General features: G+C 42.9%; 1 protein-coding gene across 9 annotated transcripts in view; it reads left to right on the forward strand.

The window, feature by feature from the left end:
• FGD3 (FYVE, RhoGEF and PH domain containing 3) overlaps positions 1-24,041 on the forward strand; it is a 129,619-nt gene that overhangs the window by 67,631 nt on the left and 37,947 nt on the right. For all 9 annotated transcript variants that reach the window (XM_061357778.1, XM_061357777.1, XM_061357783.1 and 6 more), the window contains exons 2-7: positions 4,506-4,676; positions 10,304-10,472; positions 11,345-11,939; positions 19,695-19,784; positions 20,968-21,104; positions 22,814-22,970. In XM_061357778.1, coding sequence (XP_061213762.1) covers positions 4,506-4,676; positions 10,304-10,472; positions 11,345-11,939; positions 19,695-19,784; positions 20,968-21,104; positions 22,814-22,970 — 1,319 coding nt within the window. The remainder of the gene's footprint in view (positions 1-4,505; positions 4,677-10,303; positions 10,473-11,344; positions 11,940-19,694; positions 19,785-20,967; positions 21,105-22,813; positions 22,971-24,041) is intronic.

Raw genomic sequence — 24,041 nt, forward strand, 5'->3', positions numbered from 1 at the left:
AATCCCCCTGCCGGAGCAGGAGCACCTAGATAAGGTTACACAGGAACGTGTCCAGGCGGCTTTTGAATGTCTCCAGAGAAGGAGACCCCACAACCTCCCTGGGCAGCCTGTTCCAGTGTTCTGTCACCCTCACTGAGAAGAAGTTTCTTCTCAAGTTTAAGTGGAACCTCTTGTGTTCCAGTTTGTACCCATTGCCCTTTGTCCTATCATTGTTTGCCACTGAGAAGAGCCTGGCTCCGTGCTTGTGACACTCTCCCTTTATATATTTATATACACTAATAAGGTCACCTCTCAGTCTCCTCTTCTCCAAACTATAGAGACCCAGCTCCCTCAGTCTTTCCTCATAAGGGAGATGCTCCACTCCCTTAGTCATCTTAGTTGCCCTGTGCTGGACTCTCTCCAGCAGGTCCCTGTCCTTCTTAAACTGAGGGGCCCAGAACTGGACACAATATTCCAGATGAGGTCTCACCAGGGCAGAGTAGAGGGGAAGGAGGACCTCTCTCGACCTACTAACCACACCCCTTTTAATACACCCCAGGATGCCATCGGCCTTCTTGGCCACAAGGGCACAGTGTCGGCTCATGGTCACCCTGTCGTCCACCAGGACCCCCAGGTCCCTCTCCCCTACACTGCTCTCTAACAGGTCGTTCCCCAACCTGTACTGGAACCTGGGGTTGTTCCTGCCCAGATGCAGGACTCTACACTTTCCCTTGTTATATTTCATCAAGTTACTCCCTGCCCAACCTTCCAGCCTGTCCAGGTCTCGCTGAATGGCAGCACAGCCTTCTGGCGTGTCGGCCACCCCTCCCAGCTTAGTGTCATCAGCAAACTTGCTGATAGTACACTCAATTCCCTCATCTAAATCATTGATGAATATATTAAATAATACTGGTCCCAGTACCGACCCTTGAGGCACTCCACTAGATACAGGCCTCCAACTAGACTCCGCCCCATAGACTACAACTCTCTGGCTTCTCTCCTTCAGCCAGTTCACAGTTCACCTCACTACCCGATCATCCAGACCACACTTCCTCAATTTAGCTGTGAGGATGCTGTGGGAGACTGTGTCAAACGCTTTGCTGAAGTCAAGGTAGACCACATCCACCGCTCTGCCATCATCCATCCACTGTGTTATTTCCTCATAAAAGGCTATGAGATTGGTCAAGCATGACTTCCCCTTGGTGAAGCCATGTTGACTGCCCCTCATAACCCTCTTATCCTTGATATGCCTTAAGATGGCACCAAGGATAAGGTGTTCCATCACTTTCCCAGGAATGGAGGTGAGGCTAACCGGTCTATAGTTACCCGGGTCCTCCTTCTTGCCCTTTTTGAAGACGGGAGTGACCCTGGAGTGTGCCCAGCAGACAGTGGGTTTTGCTTTCAGAGAATTCCCTGTGAAATAATCCAGTAAATCTTGCTCTCACAAATAATAAAGCACTTGAAAACAAATGTAAGGAAAGTGGATTTTTGTCTTGTGTGCAAAAAGCACCCCTTGGGGCCACATCAGAGATGAATAGAGAGAACCATCCTGGCTTCAACTGAATAAAAAAGAATGAAAGCCACTTCTGTGGCTTCACCCATGCATATTTGTCTTGATTTAGAGCCAACACTACATTTGGTGTTTAAGGCACTTGTGGCTTTCCAAGTTCCTCTACTTTCCAACTACTTACCAATTTTATTTTCTTCTCTGTGCCCACGTATTCTTTGCATCAATAAATGTGTAGATTGGGTGTGTGCAGTAGGTGAGCAGTGGTGTATTTTCAACAGTAACCTGGATATGCAATGTGTTCAATGAGGCAAAAATACTGAGGTTTTAGATGTTTTGTTTTGCTGGTGGTTTTTTTGGTTGGTTATTTTTTAGGTTGGTGTTTGGTTGGGGTTTTTTTGTGGGGTTTTTGGGGGGTTGGTTTGTTGTTTTTTTTTTTTCATTAGTATCAGGTCTTGTTTAATGGGAAGTAGCATAAGGCTTTGCTAAGTATTTACTCTGCAGATGCCTCTGACCACAAGTCCTTGAGCATTGGGCACCAAGTTCAGAGCTTGTTTTGGGCAAGATGAACGTGTTTATTGAGTACATTTGGAGGGTTTCATGCCCTGATTGTTTGATAAGTTTATGCAGTAGAAGAGAAAAACTTCTATGTGGATTCATCGAATACGCATCAAAGTGCTCTACTTTTCAGTAGTGTAAGCAGGTTGTAAGAGCTTTTACTCCAGAGATAAAAGAGGTGTCTGGTGGTGCCATGCATTTGAAAGCAAGCAAGCGAGCACAAGCTCTTATTTTTATCACTAAGAAAGATCGTTGTTCCTGCTTTCCCAACAGTGAATCTCGGTAGGAAAAATAAAAGAATTGGACTTCAATTCCTTTTGAAACTTTACAAAATGGTACCAACAATATAGCCCTTTTTTGTGGCATTGGCTGAAGAGGAACAGGAAATGTTAGGGCAACCACTGCCTTAACCCAAGTCAGCATAAGAGTAACTGGGCTCAGCTTAAGATGCCCAGCTGAAGGTATCCCTGGGTTGTGGAACCCGAGGACAGAGACAGTGCTTCTGTGATCAAACAACATAGCATAGTTAGAGGTGACTTCTGAACTCTCCTGTACCTGTTGGAGGTACAGAGATTTGTTCGCTGAAGAACTGGATCATTAAAGTAATTTTTAGGAATATACAGCATTCCTGGATTGTCTTCCAGACACAGGCACTGGTGAATACCTGCTGAAACATTGAGCTCTCTTTTCTGTCCTTTTCATTTTCTTGAATTAGAGCTTTTCCCTTAGCTCAATTTTAATTTCTTGCTGTGTTGAGCTACTGTTAATAAGGAGAAAGTCTTGGTCCTTCCCCTAAAAAGTCATCCTGCTGCAGCACTGCTCTTGCTGTTGCTGTCAGAGGGATATATTGATACCCAGAGCTGAAGCATTTGCATAAGCTCTTCCTATGATGATGTGTTTGCAATAATCTATTAATCTGTTCTAATAATCTACTTGCATTTTCACTCCCTTTCCCTGATAAGTGAGATTATAGTTGAATAAAGCCTAATACTTATAAATTCCTGGTTTCAGCTGGAAGGATATTTTAATAGCTGGTCTCAAATCTGCTGAAAAGCAGATTTTGTGCTAGAAATGCTAATGAAGCTTCAACAGCAGCAACTGTCAGCCATACCAAGGGGTTACAGGGTTGTATATTTGGGTGGCAGAGATCAGTAAATACACTTGTGTCAAGTGACTTGATTTTTGTCAGCAAAATTGACTGTACTGTTAAAAAACCAAAAATGTCTATCTCTGTGGGAGTTTGTGCGTTTTAAGCCTTCAGCTCATCTCCCCAGGCTGGTTGGATGGCTCAGAGGTATTATTCAGAAGGTCACATCCTTATTTAATACTATTAGTATAAACTCAGGATAATTTAGCTGATGTGGTTGGAGGTGCTTGTCAGTTCAGTTTTTTTGATCTTCATATAAATCTAGCCAAGAGTAGGTTGCATTTGTGAAGCTAATGCCATGTTCTTGAACACATCACAGAAGGGCAAACATTGGTGTTTCACATTTAAATGAATTATTTCTACAGGATGCAGGTTATTTCAGCTAGTCTGCTTTAAAATGGGAATATGGAAATAATGTTTGTCATTTTTTCATGAATTAGCATTCAGATTTGTACATTTGATATGTTTTGCATTTCTCAATACTGCTGGAAGCGTATTCATTACTGTGCTCCATTGCAGCAGTTTTAAACCACAGTCCTTTTTACACTCTTTTTTTACCTTCTTATGACATACTAGTAAAGCTGTAGGCTTGCCACAAATCAAAAAAATCCCAAACCAAATAAAACAATGCAGCATCCACTATGTGAAAGTGGATATATAGGTTTATTTCCACATTCCCCACATAAATGAATCAAGAATGTTAAATTAAAACACAAACAAACATATTAATCACTTCTTTCTCTATTTTGCCACTGCATTACATCTTAATGGCATCTTCCAAATCAGAGCCTTTTGAAAGAATGTATTTTATTAAAGAAGAAATAATCAATAGCACTAAAATGCAGATTGAATTATTACATATCCTGAAGGAATGGTGATTATACCATTCTCCCCATGCAGATACATTTGTAATTCACCATAACTTAGTTGTATGTTCCTGAATAACATGATATTCTATGCTGAGGCACTTGTGTTTCTGTTTGGTTGGAGAAATCCTTTTGAAGTGTTTTTTATATTCTATGTTTACTCTTTTATTTTGGATGTCCTTACTAAAGAAGTAATTAATTAATTGGAGATTTGATTACCAAAACTCCATCTGTCTTATCAGTCAGCCAATTTAATTATCATCAGCTAGATGACCATTAAGGCTGGACACATTGGTTGTAATAGCTTGGAGGCGAATGGCTCACCCTTCTCCTACTCCCTTCCCTTTCCTCAGGAGATTAGATGACTGATATGCTTCTAAAAGTAGCACAATTTTTCTTCAGGATTAACAGAACAAAATAAATACTTGTTTCCCCCTCCCTCCTTCAGGTTGCCCTTGCTCTCCTTTTCAAATCAAATGTCACATTGACTCAAATCCGGTGTTGGAAGCATGTGGGGAACTGCAGCACATCAGCCCAGCACAATGTCTCCATCAAACTGGAAGGAAGCCCAAAACCAAAACTCCACTGGCCAAAATGCATCCTCTGCAGAAACCCCAAGGCAAGTGGCTTTGTCCTTCTAGCAACTGTACAAGCTTCTATTGCACTTGAAGTATCGTATTTTTAAAATGAATTGGTTTAATTTTAGGTTACAGCAAAATCATTATTTTTGTGTTGGAAGGTTCAAGTGCAGCTGGTAGTGTTTGATTACCTTCATTTTTTTCAATGTTAGATAACCTCTTAGGGAAATCTTCAAGAAGAAATTGATTCAGGAGTAACAGATTACTTAGCTGGTCAATTTATGTTTCCTGTGTTGTTATACCTCATGCAACTGTAAAGTGTAAGTTTAATTTAGCAATATTGTTTCCATTCTTTTATATTTTTTAAGTATTTAGGTAAGAATAGCTTATTGTTAAAAACTGCTCTGTTTTCCATTTACTGTCAGAACTGTGCATAGCAGCAGGAAATATCTAAATGGAAAAATGCATTTTGAAAATGAGGAGTAGAAGCTAAATCAGTCACATGCAAGGGTAACGTGTGCTGTGGTGATAGCACAGACCTGCCAGACTCGTAGTCAGATAGATGGCAATCCCAAAGCATGGTAGAAGAGAAACCAGGAAGATAATCTATCTGGTCTGCAGGCAGGTCTTCTGTTCCCCCAGCTTTTCTTCCCTAAAATTTGTGAATGCTAAAAAAAAGACTGCAGTAAATTTCTTGAAAGAGGATAAATTTTTGTCGTGTTTCTCCATCAGTGAAATGACATGTGATCTTACTTTGTCATGTCAGTTGGTTAAGTGCCTCTCCTGCCACCACACTGTAGAATTGGTTAAAATACTGTATAAAATGGGTGCTTGCCTTAAGGGAATTATAGATGCAGAAAGCATATAGTTTGAGGTGTTTGGAACAAAGGGGAGTGATCCCAAAGGAGGTTCCGAGTTCATAAACCAGATTTTATATAAGAAGCATGTCTGTGATAGTTGGTCTTTGTCACATGAGAAGAACAGAAAAGATATTTTGGTCACTGCTGCAAAAGTAGTGGAAGAAGAAACAGGAGTCCTAGTGAAAATTCCCATGAGAGACTGTTGTGTAGTACCCAATACTGCATCTGACACTGAACCATGTTAACCAAAGTGACAAATCCACATTACTAGTCTTGGTCATGGATGTGCCAGCCATCTTCCTGAAAGACACTTCTTTGTCATCAACTCTAAGTAATAATTTATTTTTTTCAATTCAATTCTTTATAATAAAGCTACTTTTTAAAAGTATCTGCAGTTAGCTTACATCTGACAGGAGAGGACAGGACATATGATGCTTTGCAAGGAAGGGAAGATGGTACCATTTTTTTTTCTGTTGACTTTTATTGACTTTGAAAAGGCTTTTCTTCCCTGTAGAGTTTGTTGATCTCCTGTTACTGTATGAGTTACATACCCAGTAAAGAAATGAGAATATGTAAAACACTTAATGCCTCTCCGCAAAAATGAAATTGTCAAAATAATAATGATAATAATAATAAAAAAGTTGGCTTTTATTGAATTAACTGTATGGAAGTTGACATTTTTCCTGTAAACCATCCTTACTTCTTCTCAGTGTCCCTGTATATCGCCTTGCAGCAATATAATTATACAATCATAGAATAATTAGGGTTCTATGAGGAAAGGACCTTAAGATCATCCAGTTCCAACCCCCCTGCCATGGGCAATGACGCCTCACTCTAGACCATGTCACCCAAGGCTTTGTCCAGCCTGGCCTTGAACACTGCCAGGGATGGAGCATTCACAACTTCCCTGGGCAACCTATTCCAGTGCCTCACCACACTCACAGTGAAGAACTTCTTCCTTGTATTTAACCTGAACTTCTCCTGTTTCAGTTTAAACCCATTCTCTCTTGTCCTATCAGTACAGTCCCTGATAAAGGTCCCTCTCCAGTATCATTATAGCCCCCCTTCAGATACTGGAAGGCTTGTATGAGTTCTCCACGCAGCCTTCTCTTCTCCAGGCTGAACAGGCCCAACTTTCTCACCCTATCTTCATATGGGAGGTGTTCCAGTCCCCTGATCATCCTCGTGGCCTCCTCTGGACTTGTTCCAACAGCTCCATGTCCTTTTTACATTGAGGACACCAGAACTGCACACAGTACTCCAGGTGAGGTCTCACGAGAGCAGAGTAGAGGGGCAGGATCACCTCCTTCGACCTGCTGGCCATGCTTCTTTTGATGCAGCCCAGGACACAGTTGGCTTCTGGGCTCAAGCACACACTGAAGCCGGCTCATGTTCATTTTCTCATCAACCAACACTCCCAAGTCCTTCTCCACAGGGCTGCTCTGAAGCACTTCTCTGCCGAACCTGTAGCTGTGCCTGGGATTGCCACAGATCTTTCTCCTGGGTTTTTTTGGTATTTTTATGCAAGAACCTTTCTTCTCAGGGCTTTCTCCCTAGAGCTATATGAATGCCTCATTAAGGCTTGTTTCTGTGCTGGCATCACCTGGGTAGAGCAGCTCTCTACCCCTACCCAAGGTTGTCCCTTTGGGCTGCTTATTCTTCTTATGAGTGTGTTCACTTGTGAGGGAATAACCCTTCATAATCTGCTTTATCATGTATGTTTTTAAGGCGTTTTCTTGTCAAGGAACCATAACTGAAGCAAGTGAATTTGCAAGTAAGACACCACTTGATTTTTTCCTTATTAGGTCCTCACAGCTTTCCCAGTGAGTCAGACCCACCACCACTGGATTGACTGATGGGAATGCCACCATTGAGTCATCGATAAATGCGCATTACTGTAGAGGCACTTGGGAGAGAAATTCATGGCCAGGGGGGCTGAAGTAATGCAAAGGTCAAGATGCCGGTTTGGCAGTGAGGAAAGGGGCCTAATTCCCTGCTGTTTTACAGCCCCAGGCTGTAACTTCTCCCACATATTTAACCTTCTCTTTTTCTCTTTTTAATTCTGTCCCTCTTCTTCTCATTGTTTCGCTTGCTTCTTCTGCAACAGAGATTTTGTGTCTTGGTTTCTGCCTCCTCCAAATAGCTGTAGGCTGCTATCAGAAAATCATAGAATGGTTTTGGTTGGAGGGAACCTTCAAAGCTCATCTAGTCCAGCCCCCTCCCATGGGCAGGGACATCTTCAACTAGATCAGGTTGTTCAGAAATACATCCAGCCTGGCCTTCACTGTTTCCAGGAATGAAGAAGGACTGGGGAAATACCATTCTAGTGCATGGCTTTAGCCTTCAGGCACCACCTGAAGTGTGCTACGTAATACTAATATCTCTTCCACACAGCTGGCTTGCTTCCTTTCTCCACCAGTTTACTTGTCTGTGTGCAGAACAGGCACTGGAAGCCACATCCAAGGTTGTGCTGCTTTGTCGCTGGAACCTGCAGCAAGAAAATAGTAGCTTTGGTTCCTACATGGGCTGATGTGTGGAAGGTGGCTTCAGAGCATGGGCATGAGGGCTCCCTGGGCTCCCACAGTAAGTCCTGGATCCCCACCAAAAAACAGCACCTACTTTTTTTCCAGGGCTGACTGCTCATTTTGTACTGATGAGCTCATCTAATGTGGTTTGCTTTTAGTGTTCAAGTCTTTCATTCACTCTTTTGTAGCAGTCTAAAATGGTTTTGAGTTTAAAAGTGTGTGTTGAGATGTGTAAATTCTGAATGTAGGCTTTTTGTGCCAGCTCTGCAGTAGACATCTTGTGTGGTAGAATTTTGCTTCATAAGTCATGCTTGGTAGGCTTTGCCTCAGTGCTCAAAATTATTTCATTAAATAAAAATTCAGAGCTAACAGAAGTGTTTTCCTCCTTACTTTTTGTCCAGTGTGCAGTGTGCTGTCTTGGGTGACTCAGGTGGAGTCCGCTAGCAGGAAAGACATAAAATGTTTTCCTGGACAGCAGTGACACCCATTGCCATTAGTGTAAATGCTTTGGCAGTGAACTTCCGGGTGTTGTGGACCGATCTGAAACTATGAAGGGCATGACAGGAGATGTGGGGCAGGTTCTGTCCTATCTGCCTGCTGCTGTTATGTCCCTTCTGTAAAGAGCCTAGAGCTTGCTTTTGCTGGCTAGATGAGCCAGATGGCTGCATGGATACTTTTTTTAGGTTTGGTTTTATTTTTACAAGGAAATGTGGCTGGGCTGTCACTGCTCATGCAGTGTGTGAGTGAAAACCCAGTGACTCAAGCATAGGGCTCCACCACCCCATTCATACACAAGATCATTTCCTTTTCCTGCTCACCTGTTATTCCTGTATAAGGTTTTGTGGTGGTGGTTTCAAAGTTGAACTATTAACACCTTTACTTTTAAGACAGGAATTCTGGCTGGTTTTGGAGACGGGGTTAATAAGTCCTTTTTATAGCAAGTGTCTCATTTGGTACTGAAATAAATTCAGTAATGTAGGTAGTTTAAAGCAGACCTTTACTTGGAGCTCAAACACTCTTTGAGCAGTCCTTTATCACGGACCTCAGACAATGACCATCCATGGCAGCTCCTGATCCACTGGAGCAGGGAAGACATCTGGGCTGGTGCCGGAGCTCAGAACAGATGCAGAGCCTTCTGCAGGGTAGCGACAACAGCAGTTGGCTTTTTGGGTGCATATGCCTCCATTTATCCTCTTACAGAAAGTAACTCTGAAATTATATTCAGAGCAGTTGCTAATTAAAACTCCATTACAATGTTAATCACATTATGCTGTTGTGCCATCTGGACCATTTAAAAATTGGAAATGCCTGAAATAAATTGTTCTTGAAACAAAACACATATTTAGAGTTTCCTCCTTCAATATATTAACTGTGGATGTTCTGGACTGGAGAGGATCCTTGGCTTTACCTGCCCATGTAGCATGTGCTTTGGGAGTAGTCATGCAGTTGGTTTTCCTACCTTGTGATGTCAGGTCTGCCCATGTGAGGCTGCTTTCACTGCGTGAAGCTACAGCAGCACGTGAACCTGTTGCTAGGGGTTACTGCTTGCGTATTTTCAAACCCATGTACGCTACAAGCAATGCAAGGTCTGAATAAATGTTTTAAAATGACATTTTTTTTAAATGCTGCATTAAATGTTGTACCCTCACCTCCTGCTGAATCCTTCAACAGAATGTGTACGCTCATACAACCTGTGCTTTATTTATTTCATACAGAACTGAATGTAGAACCAAAAGAGGAAGTGAAGATAGCACCACAGACGATGGGGGAGGGAGAATGAAAGGAAGAAAAACTGCTATGTTCTGCCTGTGGTGCTTGTGACCAAGCAAACACAAGGCACTGAAATCCATGGTGGGATGGGTTTTGGTGGTTTGGTTTGGGTTGGGTTGGTTTTGGTTATTGTTTTCCAGTATAAGAGGTTCAACAGAGTGCCTGAGTTCTGAAAAGTCTGGGAGGGGATTTCGATGGTGAGCACATTTGCAAAACCGAAGGGTGAGCTGTGCATCCTGTTTCATAACAAGGAAGCGGTGAAGTTCTGTGAGCTGCTGCGTTGTTATCAGGATACAACAGGAGAAACACAAAATAGAAGACTGTCGTTTCTCTTTAGTGTACGGCAGCTTGCTTTGGCCTAAGAAATACTTCAGGACTGCACCTGTGCCATTTATAAAGCATGGGGAAGGAACGGATAGCCTCGATCTATACTGAGTGCTTAGATTTTGTTCCCAGTTTAAGATGAAGAAGATGGAGATTTATCCTCCCACTTTTTCCTCTGTCTTTTATTAGTACCTCCTAAGCCTGTCCATCTCAAACCTGGGCAGGAAAGAATTCCTCCTGCACCTTCTCGGCCTTTGCCAGCTGATCCCAAGTCATCAAGGAGCGTAGCACCTGGAGAAGAAGAAATACCCATATCGGCAGGAGTCAACACGCTCATTGAGAGATTTGAAAGTATTAGGTAAATATGTCTTTGGAGATCTGCTCTAATCTCCCTTTTTTCCGTTTTTAACTTGGAACCTCATCATAGAAAATATTAATTGTAATTATCATGTAGAAACTCCTCTCAAGATGTTTTCTACTGGAAGCACAAAACTTGACTGACTACACAATGAGTTGCTTTTGTTTATTTGTTTGTTTTTATAAAAGCATATATTACAGCAACTTTCAGTTTGTAACACATAGTTGTTCTTAAGGAGCTGAAGACCTGCTGAGTTTGGTAAGTGTTCTAAGAGAAACAAGAGGCCAAGAGTCTGCTTTCAGTCCGTTGCTTTGATGTCAGGATTGGGTTTTGATCGTAGGAACTTGATCACTGTGACATAAAGTAATTGAGTTTTCTGCCTAAGACTCAGTAAAGATCAGACCTGTTGTTAGCTTGCTTCTTTGAGGCAGGGGAGAGTTAAAACACAATGTATTGTGGAGCAACATCCTGTAGAACAGGGTTTCCTCTGAAACTCTATATATAAGGGGCATTAAATGGTAAAATATATGTATTTTGCTGTAAACCCAGCTTGTTTACAAATACATGAAAACTCTCCAAAGACTAAATCAAAGCAGGCTGTTCTTCAGGGCAGTGTTGGGAGTATTGAAGGCCCAGGGTTCTAGTGGTACCATTTCAGTAAAACTCACAGCTGGGGGTGGTGTATTTGTACTGGGAATTGTTGGGTGAATATCATTATGGCAATGTGCACACACTTGACTCCTAGGATTGTCACGGGGGTGCAAGAAATACAACTTGAATCAAATAATAATCAGCCTCTCCCTCTTCTGGGGCACTCTTGAAACCTCTGGATGTTATTATGAATGGCTGTGGTGCTTTCTCTTTGCCTGCAGGCAACCTGTACATATTCTTCAAAGAAACCAGCTCAATTTAGCTCTTAAGATGGACCCTGGCCTGGACTCACCCAAACAGCCGAGCTCCTGTGACTATGACATGATGGCTTCTAGCAGTTCTTCAAATGAGAAAAGTGAACCAGATGAAAACGAGCCAGATGTCCCATGCAGTGCAGATCGGTCCAACACAGACATCATGAAAATTAAAGAGCTAAGCATAGGTGATAACAAAAGCTGCGAAGACTGTACTGCTGTGACTCTGAGCAAAGAGCCCTCTGCAGAGCTTGGCAATAAAGACTCAACTGCAGAATTGAATGGTAATGGTAAAATTCCCAACAGAGACAGTGGCATTGACAGTCCGTCATGTAGTGTGGCAGGGGAAACCTTCCCCAGTGAAGAAGGTCCAGAGCAGAAAAAGTCTAGCATGGCTGGGAACCCAGGGGAGATGGAATCTGACACAAAGGGCACCAAACCTTCCTCTGCGGAGCAAAAGAGAGACTCCACACAGGAGGAGGACAGTGACATTGATGAAGGAAGCAGTGAGGAGCAAGAGACGGTAGAAGTGCCAAAGTTAGAGTATTTGGATATAAACAAGGTAAGGTAATTTGGTTCGTTGCTGTAAAGTGATCTCTTGCATCACTTTCATAACGTTGTTTGGGGTTTACGTCAAAGGATCGTAGCAGTCATCAAAATTTCCTGCTTGATGCAGGCCGTAGCTTGCTCTTGACCTAGATAGTACCATTTAGAAAGGTTCCTAGTCTTGATTTAAAAGGTTTCATATAAAAGAATACATCACAGCCAGAGGTAAGGTGTTAAAATGTCAGTGATTTTTAGGTGAGCTTTTCTGTGTCTTATTCTATGTCTAGCAGCTTCTAGCTGCTAGGTCATGTTTTCAATGGGGCTTCATGATCTGCAGAGGGCAAATTGGATAGTGCATCTTGCAGGGTCCTAGCCTTGCATCCTACAAGGATGTACATGATGGAATCTCTTCCAACAGTGATTTCTTTTTTAAACAAAGACTGTACTTCTATTGGTGTGATTACTTTTTGAGTTCAAAGAAGTTGTTCTGAGGGTGGATATATCAAATTACTCTTCAGGAAACTGTAGCTAGAAGAGATTTTCTTTGAGTCTAGTCTAATGTAGTCCAGGCTGTTGTGCATTTGCTTCATCTGCCTAAGATTAATGACGGATTCCTTTCATTATCTGTTTATCAAGACAGTTATTTTTAGAAATAGTGATGATAGGATGGGTTAGGTGTTTTCTGAAAAAGAAAACAGAAGATGCTTTGAGCAAAATGTCTGCAAAATATTCCACTTTTTTTTTTTTTGGCGGGGTTTTTAGTTTGTGTTTGGAGATGTTTGCATGTTTTCCTTTTTTTCCCTCTCAGCCATCATGACAGTAAAGTTAGTATAATGGATTTTTGTTCTTCAAAGTATATGGTGAGCACCAGCAACTAATTCACTGCAGCATTCACACCTAAGTTTGGGCCAATTGAGTAGCTCTGTTGAAATCATCAAGTATATCCCGATTTGTGTCTGTCAAGAGCTTGTTCCCTTGGAAACGTGGCAGTTGAAACTCATGCAGTAGCTGCTGGGTCAAATCAGGCAGTGACGTGATGAAAGTTGCATGCGTGTATGTGGTAGATGGGGAGGATGCTATCTCGTTTGCCTCTCTCTGAGTCTGCAGTTCCTGGCAGCTGGTGCAAATTCAGGGGGATGTACCCCTCAGCCTGTCCCACCTCCATGAAAGCCAGGGAGCATGCCCTTGCCAGGGACTGCCTGTGCTGGATGGGACTACCTGGGCATGGAAGGCTGTGCTGCAGGTTGCCTTGGACTTGCACAGGAGTACATCCATGGCATCGAGTTAGGGGATCCAGTAGGACTGCAGGGTCTGTACTGCTAAAGGAGACCTCTGTCTTTAATCTTGTGTGCAGGAGTTTAAAGTGGGCATCTGCAGGAAGCATCTTAGAGATGAAGACTCCAATTAATGTCTTGCTCTTAGCATTTATTGCTAATACAGTATCTTGTATTATCCACATCTGCACTTGTAAAATTATGGGAGTAGTGGATACATGAGGGTGCTGAGGCGCTGACACAGGGTGCCCAGAGAAGCTGTGGCTGCCCCATCCCTGGCAGTGCTCAAAGCCAGGTTGGACACAGGGGCTTGGAGCAAGCTGCTCTAGTGGAAGGTGTCCCTGCTCATGGCAGGGATCGGAGCTGGAGGAACTTTTAACTTCCATCCCAAACCACTCTGTGATTCTATGATCTATCAACACAACATCTAACACAGCCATTGACACCCTCTGTCTCTTCAGTAGTCTGCAGTGAAAGCTTCTTTACATCTTCAGGTGGGCAGCATCACCATCATAGTGCAAGGCTTCTTGCCTATTGCTGTTAGTTTTCCTCATATGTGTGTTTATACATACATACTGTGAGATACCGTAATTATTTTATATTCATAATATATGTGCATGTGTGCAACTGAAATCTTATTTAAAAGATTGGTTTTTAGTGGTAACATGACTGCAAGAAAATAAAGCATTGAATTAAACAAAAAATATCTTTAACCTGGTAATTAAATTTACTGTTTGGACTAGGAATGCAGTATCAAACCAGCTGTGGCAAGCTAAGCAGAAGACTTTGCCATGTGTTTAAGGAGTGACTTGCTGACAAATGCCAGTGTCTTGTGATACATCAGTTTTGATGGCTGTTCTTTAAGTCTTGTTCCTTGGGTTAAGTATCCGTATAGTATGAAATAATGCTGATAAAAACACAGAGTTATGAGGTCATAATTCTCTGCAGGATGCTTGGTGAATTTATAAAAGAGGTATCTCTAGAGGATGATCTTTCTGTTTTGTTTTCTTGTGTTTCTTTCCTTCCTAAAGTGCTTTTAGATGATGTGCCTCAAGTTAGCCCTTGTATTTGGAGTTGATTTCACCTTCCAAGAGGCAGTTTTGATGCTGTTAGCTTGGGTTTGCAGCCAAGTGGAAGGGGAAGGCTTAGAGACCTGCTGCCTCTTCTGCAGTGTAAGGGTTGTGCTCTCTTTTGAGGATGCAGCATGTGAAGTCAATGCCCATGTGCACATCATCCTCCTGCTCTTGCCTTCAATTCTGCTGCAGATTTGGGGCACTATGGACCAAGGCTTAAGGTAAAAGGCCATAGCTTCCAGCAAGGAGAGCCACTGTGATTCAAAGTTGACTTGTTCTGTGGTTATTCTTAGGCTGCAGTTCACATAGCCCTTGACAAAACTGGGAATTTTCCAGAAAACAAGGTACCTGTCCTGCCTTAAGAAAGAGTGCAGTCAGCACCAGCTGCTGGCTTGAGGGCTGGGGAGACCTCAGCTTCCCCTAGAAAGCTTTGTATCAAGAGCCAGCATCTTTTTCCTGTGTCCCCTGTGCTATCCCTAGTACCAGGCTCTGCAACTGCACAACAGGGGTAACCAAGGGCTCCTTACATCTGCAGGTTTCCAGAAAGCTTTGTTATAGTTGGAGGAAGATGTATAAGAAGTACAGCTGCAGAATGATCTAGTGATGTCTCAGTAACTCCTAGTATGTCAAGCTTAGGGAAGCTCATGAATAAACATAAGTAAGAGAAAAAACGAGATTTGCTTCTCTCTTCACTAATTTTCTGCTTCAGGTCTCTCTCCATCCGCCACCCAAACTTTCACACATCCTGCAGCTGGAGAGGCAATGCTGCCTGATGCAGAACTCGTTTTATTTAACTTTGCAGTGTGATGTGGCTTCCTTTGGGAGTCTGCAGCACAGTTTAACTGGTCTCACTATTAGCTAATAATTCTAAATTATTGGAATATGGTTTAAAAGCTCAGGAGTGACTTACTGAGCTTCCCAGTTATCTGTTGTCAAAACAAAAACTAACAAAGGGAGCTTATTAGTTTTGATGATGTCTCAGAAAATGTCAGGAGCTCCAGAAACTGGGGCATGTTAACCTTGGTGGTTACAAGAACAAAAAAACAGGCATGAAAGTGAGACTGAGGGGCTGTCATGCCCTATAGTCATATACCCAAGGCTTCTGCTGACTGCCTGGGAGCAACAGAGTAATGCTCTGGAGATGGCTAACACTTCTTCAGATCTTTTTATTTAGATATTTTGCACTAAGAATAATATGTGCTTATTAGTAATTATGAAAAAATGCCTTCCCCCATCTGTCCTGCTTCCTGCTATGTAAAATAATAGTAATGAAGTCCCGTGTGGGGCTTACACAGTCCCTGACACATGCTTGCATTCTGCCTGGATGTGGCTGGACTTCGACTCCTGTTTGTGCTGGAAAAGTTGGCCTCCAGTCCTGCAAGTAAGACCTTTGGGTGGGATTATCTCCATGCTGAGAAAAAATTGTGTACGTCAATGTTTTAACCAGTCATAATGCTGGGTAAGAAAAATCAGATATGTTCTCATCATCTTCTTAAAATATCCTAAGGAAAATGAGATCTCAATGCAAAAGATGATCACCAAGCACAGGACGACTTTTCTGTATTGTTGTCAGCATTTTCAAGTAGGAAGTTGTCTGTCATCTTTCTTGGACTTTCTGTGTTCTCTGTAGGTGTGGTTGGTGGGGTTTTGAAGCATAACTGTATGTGATTTTAGCCTGAGCTGTATCCCAGCAGCTTTCCTGCAGGATTCTTTGGAAGGCCTTTGTGACAGAGGTGCTAACTAAAACTAAATACTGAATGTGATTGTGCACAACCAGTTGTATGAACAGTGGTTGTTGCAGGGTATTGTTCAAGTTTTCTCCTATCAAACCTTTGTTTTTTACTTTAAACGTTCATTTCCAGTTTGCTTTCGGGACAGATGGGTCAGTCTCTGCATCTAGTGCTCTGTGGCCTGGGTGTGCTCAGGGGGGTCACTCCGGTAGGTGAGTAGGATTGCAGGAAGCAGTGATGCACTTGACTACACAAGTCAACTCAGCATGTGGCATGGCCTAATCTGTGTCTGCGACTGGGGTATTTGAGGTGGAGATACATTCCCACCATTGGTGTGTATCTGACCTTTGAAACAAGGTCCGTTTTCTTTAAAATATCTTTTGGACAGGAACAGCTGGAAATGAGCTTTTGAACCTTCCACAAAGAAGTGAAAGAGCATCATGTTGCTTTGAGCACTGGAGTGAGCTTTCTGTGGTGTGAAGTCATAGAATAGGATCATAGAACAGTGTGGGTTGAAAGGGACCCTCAAAGCTCATCCAGTCCAGCCCCCTGCCATGGGCAGGGACATCTTCCACTAGAGCACGTTGCCCAGAACCACATCCAGCGTGGCCTTGAATATGTCCAGGGATGGGGCATCCACCACCTCTCTGAGCAACCTGTGCCAGGATTTTACCACCCTCATTGTAAACAATTTTTTCCTCACGTCCAGCCTGAATCTCCCCAGTTTTAGTTGAAAACCATCACCCCTTGTCCTGTTACAATGAGCCCATCTTCCTTATAGGCCCCTTTTAAGTACTGAAAGGACACAGTAAGGTCTCCCCTTCAGGAGCCTTCTCTTCTCCAGGCTGACCCAGCCCAGCTCTCTCAGCCTGGCTCCAGAGCAGAGCTGCTTCAGCCCTCGCAGCATCTCCATGGCCTCCTCTGGCCTCGCTCCAGCAGCTCCAGGTCCCTCTTGTGCTGCTGCACCAGAGCTGGATCAGGGCTGCAGGGGGGGTCTCCCCAGAGCACAGCAGAGGGGCAGGATCCCCTCCCTGAGCTGCTGCTCACGCTCTGGGGGTGCAGCCCCGCACACAGGGGGGTTCTGGGCTCAAGCGCACACTGAAGCTTGGGTCATATCCATGTCAACACCTCCTGCTTCCCTTTTCTCATCTTTCCTCCAAATTCAGCAGCGAAACAATTTTGACAAGGCTCTGCAGTAGAGGTCTGGTTGACATGTGCAACTGTGGAGGACAGTCAGAACATGCCGTGGCTGTGATGAGAGCTCAGTCAGCAGATGCACTGGGCAGAGCAGGATATAATTACGTTTGAGTCTGCAAATTTGTTTTACTTTTCATTTAGAAACACAGACCGTGAAATACCACGTTCATCGTGAACTGAACTGTGGCTCGGGCTTTGTTGAAGCAGTTCTGCCGTGGCACAAAGTGACGAAGAATGGGACTGCATCACCTTCCTTTATCTGCTGTTTCATTTAAAATGTTTTGTCCATTGAAAAGCAAATATGTTGCAAATTAGGCTGAGAAATGCCTTGCTGCCCTTAGCAAAGACAGCAACTGCAGATAAGAGCTCTTTAGAACTGAGCTCAAGCTGAGTCTGTTTAGCTGCTACTTAGTATTTAAGCAGATGTCAGCAAGATTTTTTGGAAATACAAACTTAATTGCAGATAGTGAAGCTCCAGAGGCTAGGAAGTGGCTGCGCTGTGTACAGGTTTACTTCTGAGAACAAATATGCTTGCTTGGAAATGGTTTTTCGGATTCTGAATTGAAAAGGCTCAAAAGATGCTGTTGGCGGCTGGCGTGCTGGCCTGTTCCATCAGTGTCTCATTCAGGCTCTTTTCTGTGCCCTGAATTTGAATGGCCAGCAATGCGTTCCATTCTAAGCTGTAATGTTGGGGTTTTGGTTTGTTTTTTTTTCCTTTCTCCTAAATATTAATATATATGAATGGAGCAGGATGTTCTGTGCATTGTTAGAATATCTTAAGACAGTATTTGAATTGCTTAAAATAATTTGAGTAGCGGGGTAAAGCAGAGTATGTGCCAAAGCTTTATTCCTGGCATGGTTGCCCATCTCCAGGTTTATGCCTAGGAAGGGAGGGATTGTTTTAAAAGAAGACCAATGTGCTTTTAAACCCAGAAAAGCTGTTCACCTTCTACAATTAATACTTACATCATGGAACTGTGGGTAGTTCATGCAAAGTGGTGTCTCATTTCATGTAGGGTAACCATGGGTCTGCTTTGTTGGAATTCTTGGCTACCTTTGAAGAGTGCTGGATATCTTTCCAGTTGTACTGCAGTTTGCCTAAAGGGAGGCGAGGGGGTGGGGGTGTTACTTTAGTATTTTCTTGTCAGCTGTGTTTGGAAACACAGGAAGGTGTTGTTGAAGAAACTCAAAGAGAGCATTCAGTTGACCTTTTCTGACAATCTGGTGGTGGCTCTCAGGGCTGTGTCTAGAAGTGCCTGACACAAGTGCTGGCAAGCATATGGAGATGGGCATTTGGGATGGAAAGCTCTGCTCCTGGTGAGAGGCCCAGGTGCTTCCTGAACTGGAGACAGCCCTGTTTTTTTAACAGACTTCAGGTGGACTTCTGCTCCATGGATTTGTTCAGTCCTTTTGTGAACCTGCTTGTCTGCAGTGGCATTCTGCTTGAGGAAGTGGCTCTTGGTCTTTAAGCAGCACCTTGGTAATTTTTTTTTTTTTATGCCCTTTAGTTTTCCTGTGGAATAAATAGTGAATAATTGCACCCAGTTGTTGCTCACTGTTCCATTGATCATTTATACATCTCTCTTACCTTCATAGCAGTTGTCCTTTTTTTTTTGTGGATCCAGCCCAGTAAAATTCCCCTACTTTGATCATCCTTGCTGCCCCTTTGAGATGTTTGTATTCCTGACCACAGAACAGCCAACCCTTAGTTCTGACTGGTTTGGTAATACATAAGCATGGCATTGAAAACCTGGACCCTTAAAAAGCTATCTGGAGTGTGTCAGAAAGCTAAAGCCTGTGTCCTAATAATTTGAGTATTTTAAGTACTTGGAGAGCGAGGAGTCTGTGTAGCTTTTGGCTAAATTGTGAATAAAGTCAGTGCTTTATAACTGCGTTCAGGTTTTTTAATTAATCCTTTCTCATTAATTTTTTTAAAGGAGTTTCATGAAAGACTTTGCTGAGTGACTCAGGTTCTGTTCCTGAAAATTCTTTCCAGGGAATTGGCTGGTCTTCAAAGCTGTGCAAAAATCTCAGAAATACACCAAGGGAGAATAATTCTGTGCTGGCCAGGGAGAGAGACCTGTGCCCAAACTGGTCTGGTTTTGAGTTTTCTTTTTAGTCACAGGACCTGAATCCAAAAAGGAGAACAGTTGATTTATATTCTCCTGCCTTAGTTGCCAAATACAGACTTATTTTCAGATTTAGAGGATGCTTCTGGTTCCTTACAGAAAATCATAATGAACTCAAGTGATACGCTGACCAGCCATTGACTGCATTACTAATTGCTCTTTCAGGAAATAGCTTTCAAAGTGTCTCTGGAGCAAACTGATCCTTTCATGAGGGGTGCGGAGCAGACTGAAATGTGTTACCATCCTTCACTTCAGGTGTCTCTGCTGGCAGGGAATCTGGCCATTGAGAAAACGGAAAAGAGAATAGGTGATGAAACTTAGGTTTGGAGGTGCGGATAGATTGTGTTATTTGTAACTTTTTCTTTCAGTGTACAGAGCCCCAAAAGCTATTCAATATCGCAAATGAACTGCTCCATACGGAAGAAGCATATGTTAAAAGACTCCATCTGTTGGACCAGGTAATTTGATTTTGAATAAACTCTCTTTTCTGTGAGCAGCAAGGATGTCTCCTGTTCATCCCCTAACCTATAGCCCAATAGTGTGAAACCCCCATTTAGAGGTGGGAGATGGAGATTGCTTGCCAGGCTGCATGTCTTGGGTCCCAGAGGTGAGCTTTTGGCAAGAGGGATCCCAGAGCTGGAACCCAAGGATTAGGATGTTGGAAAGAAAAATGGGAAAGCAGCAGCCCAGTGGTATACAGATACCATCAACATTTGGTTATTCCCTGGGTTGTGTGTGAAGAGGAAATCACAGGGCACTGGAGGCACTGCGAAATTATTAAATCAGTGATTGCTCTGTAATGTGCAAGAGGTTTGAGTTTTACTAAAATCAGGCTACATGGGTAAGTCCTGGGCTCACAGAAATTAGGGGTTCTTTTTACCCACTGTGTTTCATAATTGTTGTCCATCGTGTTTACACATGGGGATAATAAGGTAAAGCTGATGTGATGAGCCTGAACTTTCTTCCACATAAACACCAAGGCAAGTCTGCGGGGTTCAGACATTTCTATAATTAGCTCAAATTAAAAAAAAAAAACAAATCTGAATGTGCAAGAAAGGAGTAAAAATGGGTGTGAGTCACATTGCTAACAGAGGGCTTGATAAAACCAGGGCAGGAAGAAAACTGCCACCTTGTTAGAAATCTTGTTAGAAGCTGTAACTTGCAGAGCCCTCTACCCTCTGACTCTAGGACTCTGTGGAAGACTTTGCAATGTTTGCTTTGGATAATCACAGACTGTTTCAGGACCTTAGAAATCATGGGTGTCTTTCCCTGTTGTTCAGTACACAGAGGAGCAAAATAATCACATAGTTTATTTTGCTTCACAGAAATAGGAGTAAGTGCTCTTCAGGGACTGCTTGTTCTTTGCAACTGGCACTCCTAAGTACAAGATGTCCAATCTTATTAAGAGCTCCAATCTTTTTGATTTACCCATATCACTATGGCCTAGAGTCACAAATCTACCCCTGCTTGGCAGTGGGCTTACGTTTTCTGAACCTCCTGAAAGACCCCAAGGAATGACTACCAGAAGTCTGAAGTTGTAGCTCTCTTCTAAGGCAGTCAGTTTTGTAATACTGCAATCTAAAGCCAGCGTGTCCAGGGATGGTTTTTGTAAATATGTTGGTGCTGTCTTGTTTTACACAGGTTTTTTGCACTAAGTTGTCAGAAGCAGGTATTTCATCTGAAGTGATCACGGGCATCTTTTCAAATATTTCTTCCATCTACTGTTTCCATGGACAATTTCTTCTTCCTGAGCTCAAAACAAGAATTACACAAGAATGGTGGGTAACTGTCATTACAATTGTTTTAAAAATGCATTTTCAAGAAGCCAGAGGAACCGTAAGGCCTCGTCTCATTCCAGATTTTTAATTGTTTGATGCAGCAGCTCCCTTGTTATTCTATACATTAGTCTGGAGTCCCCTGAGCATTTCTTACTTCTGGAATAGACTTGAGCCCTCAAAGTCTGGAGTGCATTGTGAGAATTTTTTCAGTATTGCCAGAGCTGTTTTTCTCACTGTACTGCCACTCTCCTGTTAGTGCAGTACTATGAAATTGCACTATTGTGAAGGAAGGAAATTGCTTGTTTTGGCTCCCTAGCTAAAGTATTTCAGCCCCACTCTGAGGTGTTAAAGAGCCTCAGTTCTCAATGCAGGAAAATCCATCGTCATGTCACAGCCCAGGCTTCACATGCCATTTTGGAGGTGTCACCAGAAACAACCACTTTGTGGGGTTTTTTTGAGTTTTGTTGTGGTTATATAAAATTTAATGTTAAAATTAGTATTGTAGCAGTCAACCAGTGGAAAATCTGGGCAGATGAGTTGGATGACTTCGTATCTATAAATCTGCTTATGTCGTTACACAACCACTTATGTTGTTGAGCACCACAGCTTTGTGTAAGTTTTTACCGCAGAATTTGTTGGCCTTTTGTTCTAGGAGATAATAAATACTATTGATTACACCTGCTTTCTTCAAGAGAACAGGTGTAGTTCTGGTTTTTGGGTTGGCTTTGGTTTTGTTTCTTTGTGTTTTTTTGGGGGGGTGTTGTTTGTTGGGGTTTGAAGTTTTTCTTGGGTTTTTTGGTTTTTTAACTTGGCGCTTGTTTTTGTTTTTCACTGAGTAGTAAAGGCCAAATACCAACTCAAATTTGTCAACTGCATAAAGTTGTAGATAAGGCAGAAACACAGCAATAGGTAGAAATGTTAATTGTAAGGCAGACATAGGAAACTTGATTTGAGATGACACGTTGACTGCATAGTGACCTGCAGTGGAAGTTTCAGATAGTGCTGCCCCTTTCCAAGTACCCTGACTGATGAAGACAAGATCAGAGTTCACATCTCTCTTGGCTGAGGCCAGTCTTCATACAGTTCATCAGTGACCAGAAGGGATTAGTGAGTATCAGCACGTTTGGACCTGACTTGGCACTTACAAGTACAGCTGCAATAAAGGGAGGGAAACTAGAGTCTGGAAGTCAGAGAGGGCAGAAGCTTGTTCAGTAGCTGAAGAGTTCAGCAGGAGAAGAAAGCTGGGGGAGAAATGGCTGTCGCTCTGCCCAGCTGTGAATTTGGAGAAGACAGATGCCTCTGGGACTACCCAGCTGCACCGAGTGATCTCTGTATTAAAACCTCTTCCGATGTTTGGTTGAGGTGGAACAGATGATTTTAACAAAGTAGAAGTTTCCTGCAGGATTTTGCACTGGAGAGCAGACATCTATAAAAGTCTCTTTAACAATGTGCGGTCAGTTTGAATTTGATCCTCACTTACAAGAGTGACACTGGGGCAGAACATCTGTATGTCTAGATTAATGTTGGATGTTTCATCTAGGATATGGCGTAGACTACTTTAAAATTAGCTCAAAATATCTTCATTGCATATGTGTGTAAGTGCTTGTGCATGTGGGAGACAACTGTGAAAGTCTTGCAGTTGTGGTTTTTCTCAGAAGATAGTACTGATTTCCAGAGATTTCAGTGCTTTACCTGTCTCTTTCCCATAGGAACGTCAACCCACGGCTTGGAGATATCCTACAGAAACTTGCTCCTTTTCTGAAGATGTATGGAGAATATGTAAAGAACTTTGACAGGGCAATGGACATGGTGAACACATGTATGCAGAGGTCCTCTCCGTTCAAAGATGTTGTTCAGAACATACAGGTATGTGGTTAACTGGCATAATATGGAGATCCCCATTCATTTGTGTGAGTTATTTTTTTTCCCAGTATGTGACACACAGTGTTTAGCTACAAGATAAGACTGCTCTAATACTAAGACTACATCATTTTTAGTGCCAGTCGTTTCTTCTCTTTTTGCTGTCTGACATATATTTTTCACCTATGTAGCTTTTTTTTCTGCTCATATATTTAAGAGGAGTATCAGAAGTTGCAGAACAAAACCTCGCTTCTGACCCGACAGTTCTGACTGTGAACATGTCCATTTATAAATGCTTTTTGATTTCTTTTCCTCATCACTAATTTTAATTGCTTTTTAATAAATACATTTCCATTCTGAGGTGGGTGTATTTGAGTTCAAGTGTGTCACCAGCAGCATTTGCTGCTGGTCTGATTTTTGTGAGGCTCAGGAAGTGGCATGCAGCTCTTGGCACTCACAGCTCTGCAGGAAGATGCTTATCATGGGTTTTCATGTGTTTTCTCTTAATTGTATGAAAAGCTGTGTGGGGAGGGGGGAAGAGCTCTGCTGATGCTGGTGTATCTTTGAAACCTCTCTCTACCCGCAGGCCCAGGGCCAGCTGAAGGGATGAAGCAGGCTCCAGCACACTTGCAAGCATCTCTCTGCCTGTGCTGGGAAAGCTGACACCATCCTTTGGGAAGGGCGAGCTGGCAGGGAGTGGGTTAAGCTGAGGAGGGAGCCCAGCTGCCTGCCCTCAATGGGAGGATTGTGGCTGGGCCAGCTGTCAGGAGTCAAGTAATCCCCAGCAGCATAGGGGAGAGAGGCCCTGTATGGAGGGTCAGGGCTTGGAGGAGCAGGGAGCGGGGAAGTTCCTCTCATACTAGATTCTCACTCCGCATGGCCCTTTCTTAACCTTGTTCTGTATGAACCCAGCTTGGCATCTTCCCACCCTGTCTTTTCTCACCACCAAGTTACCAACATAAGCCATGTGTGTTAGCTGTCACTCTGCAGAGCTGGTCTCCAGCTGCCTGAGACCATGACCATTTCTGCTGTTGGTTGAGCAAGACTTTGTGAGACAGTGTGAGTGCAGGCAGTGCA

The sequence above is a fragment of the Neopsephotus bourkii genome, unplaced genomic scaffold (assembly GCF_033783945.1).
Source record: "Neopsephotus bourkii isolate Nb327-2 ecotype Australia unplaced genomic scaffold, CSIRO-AGI_Nbou_v1 NB_923, whole genome shotgun sequence".
In the NCBI taxonomy this organism is placed as follows: domain Eukaryota; kingdom Metazoa; phylum Chordata; class Aves; order Psittaciformes; family Psittacidae; genus Neopsephotus; species Neopsephotus bourkii.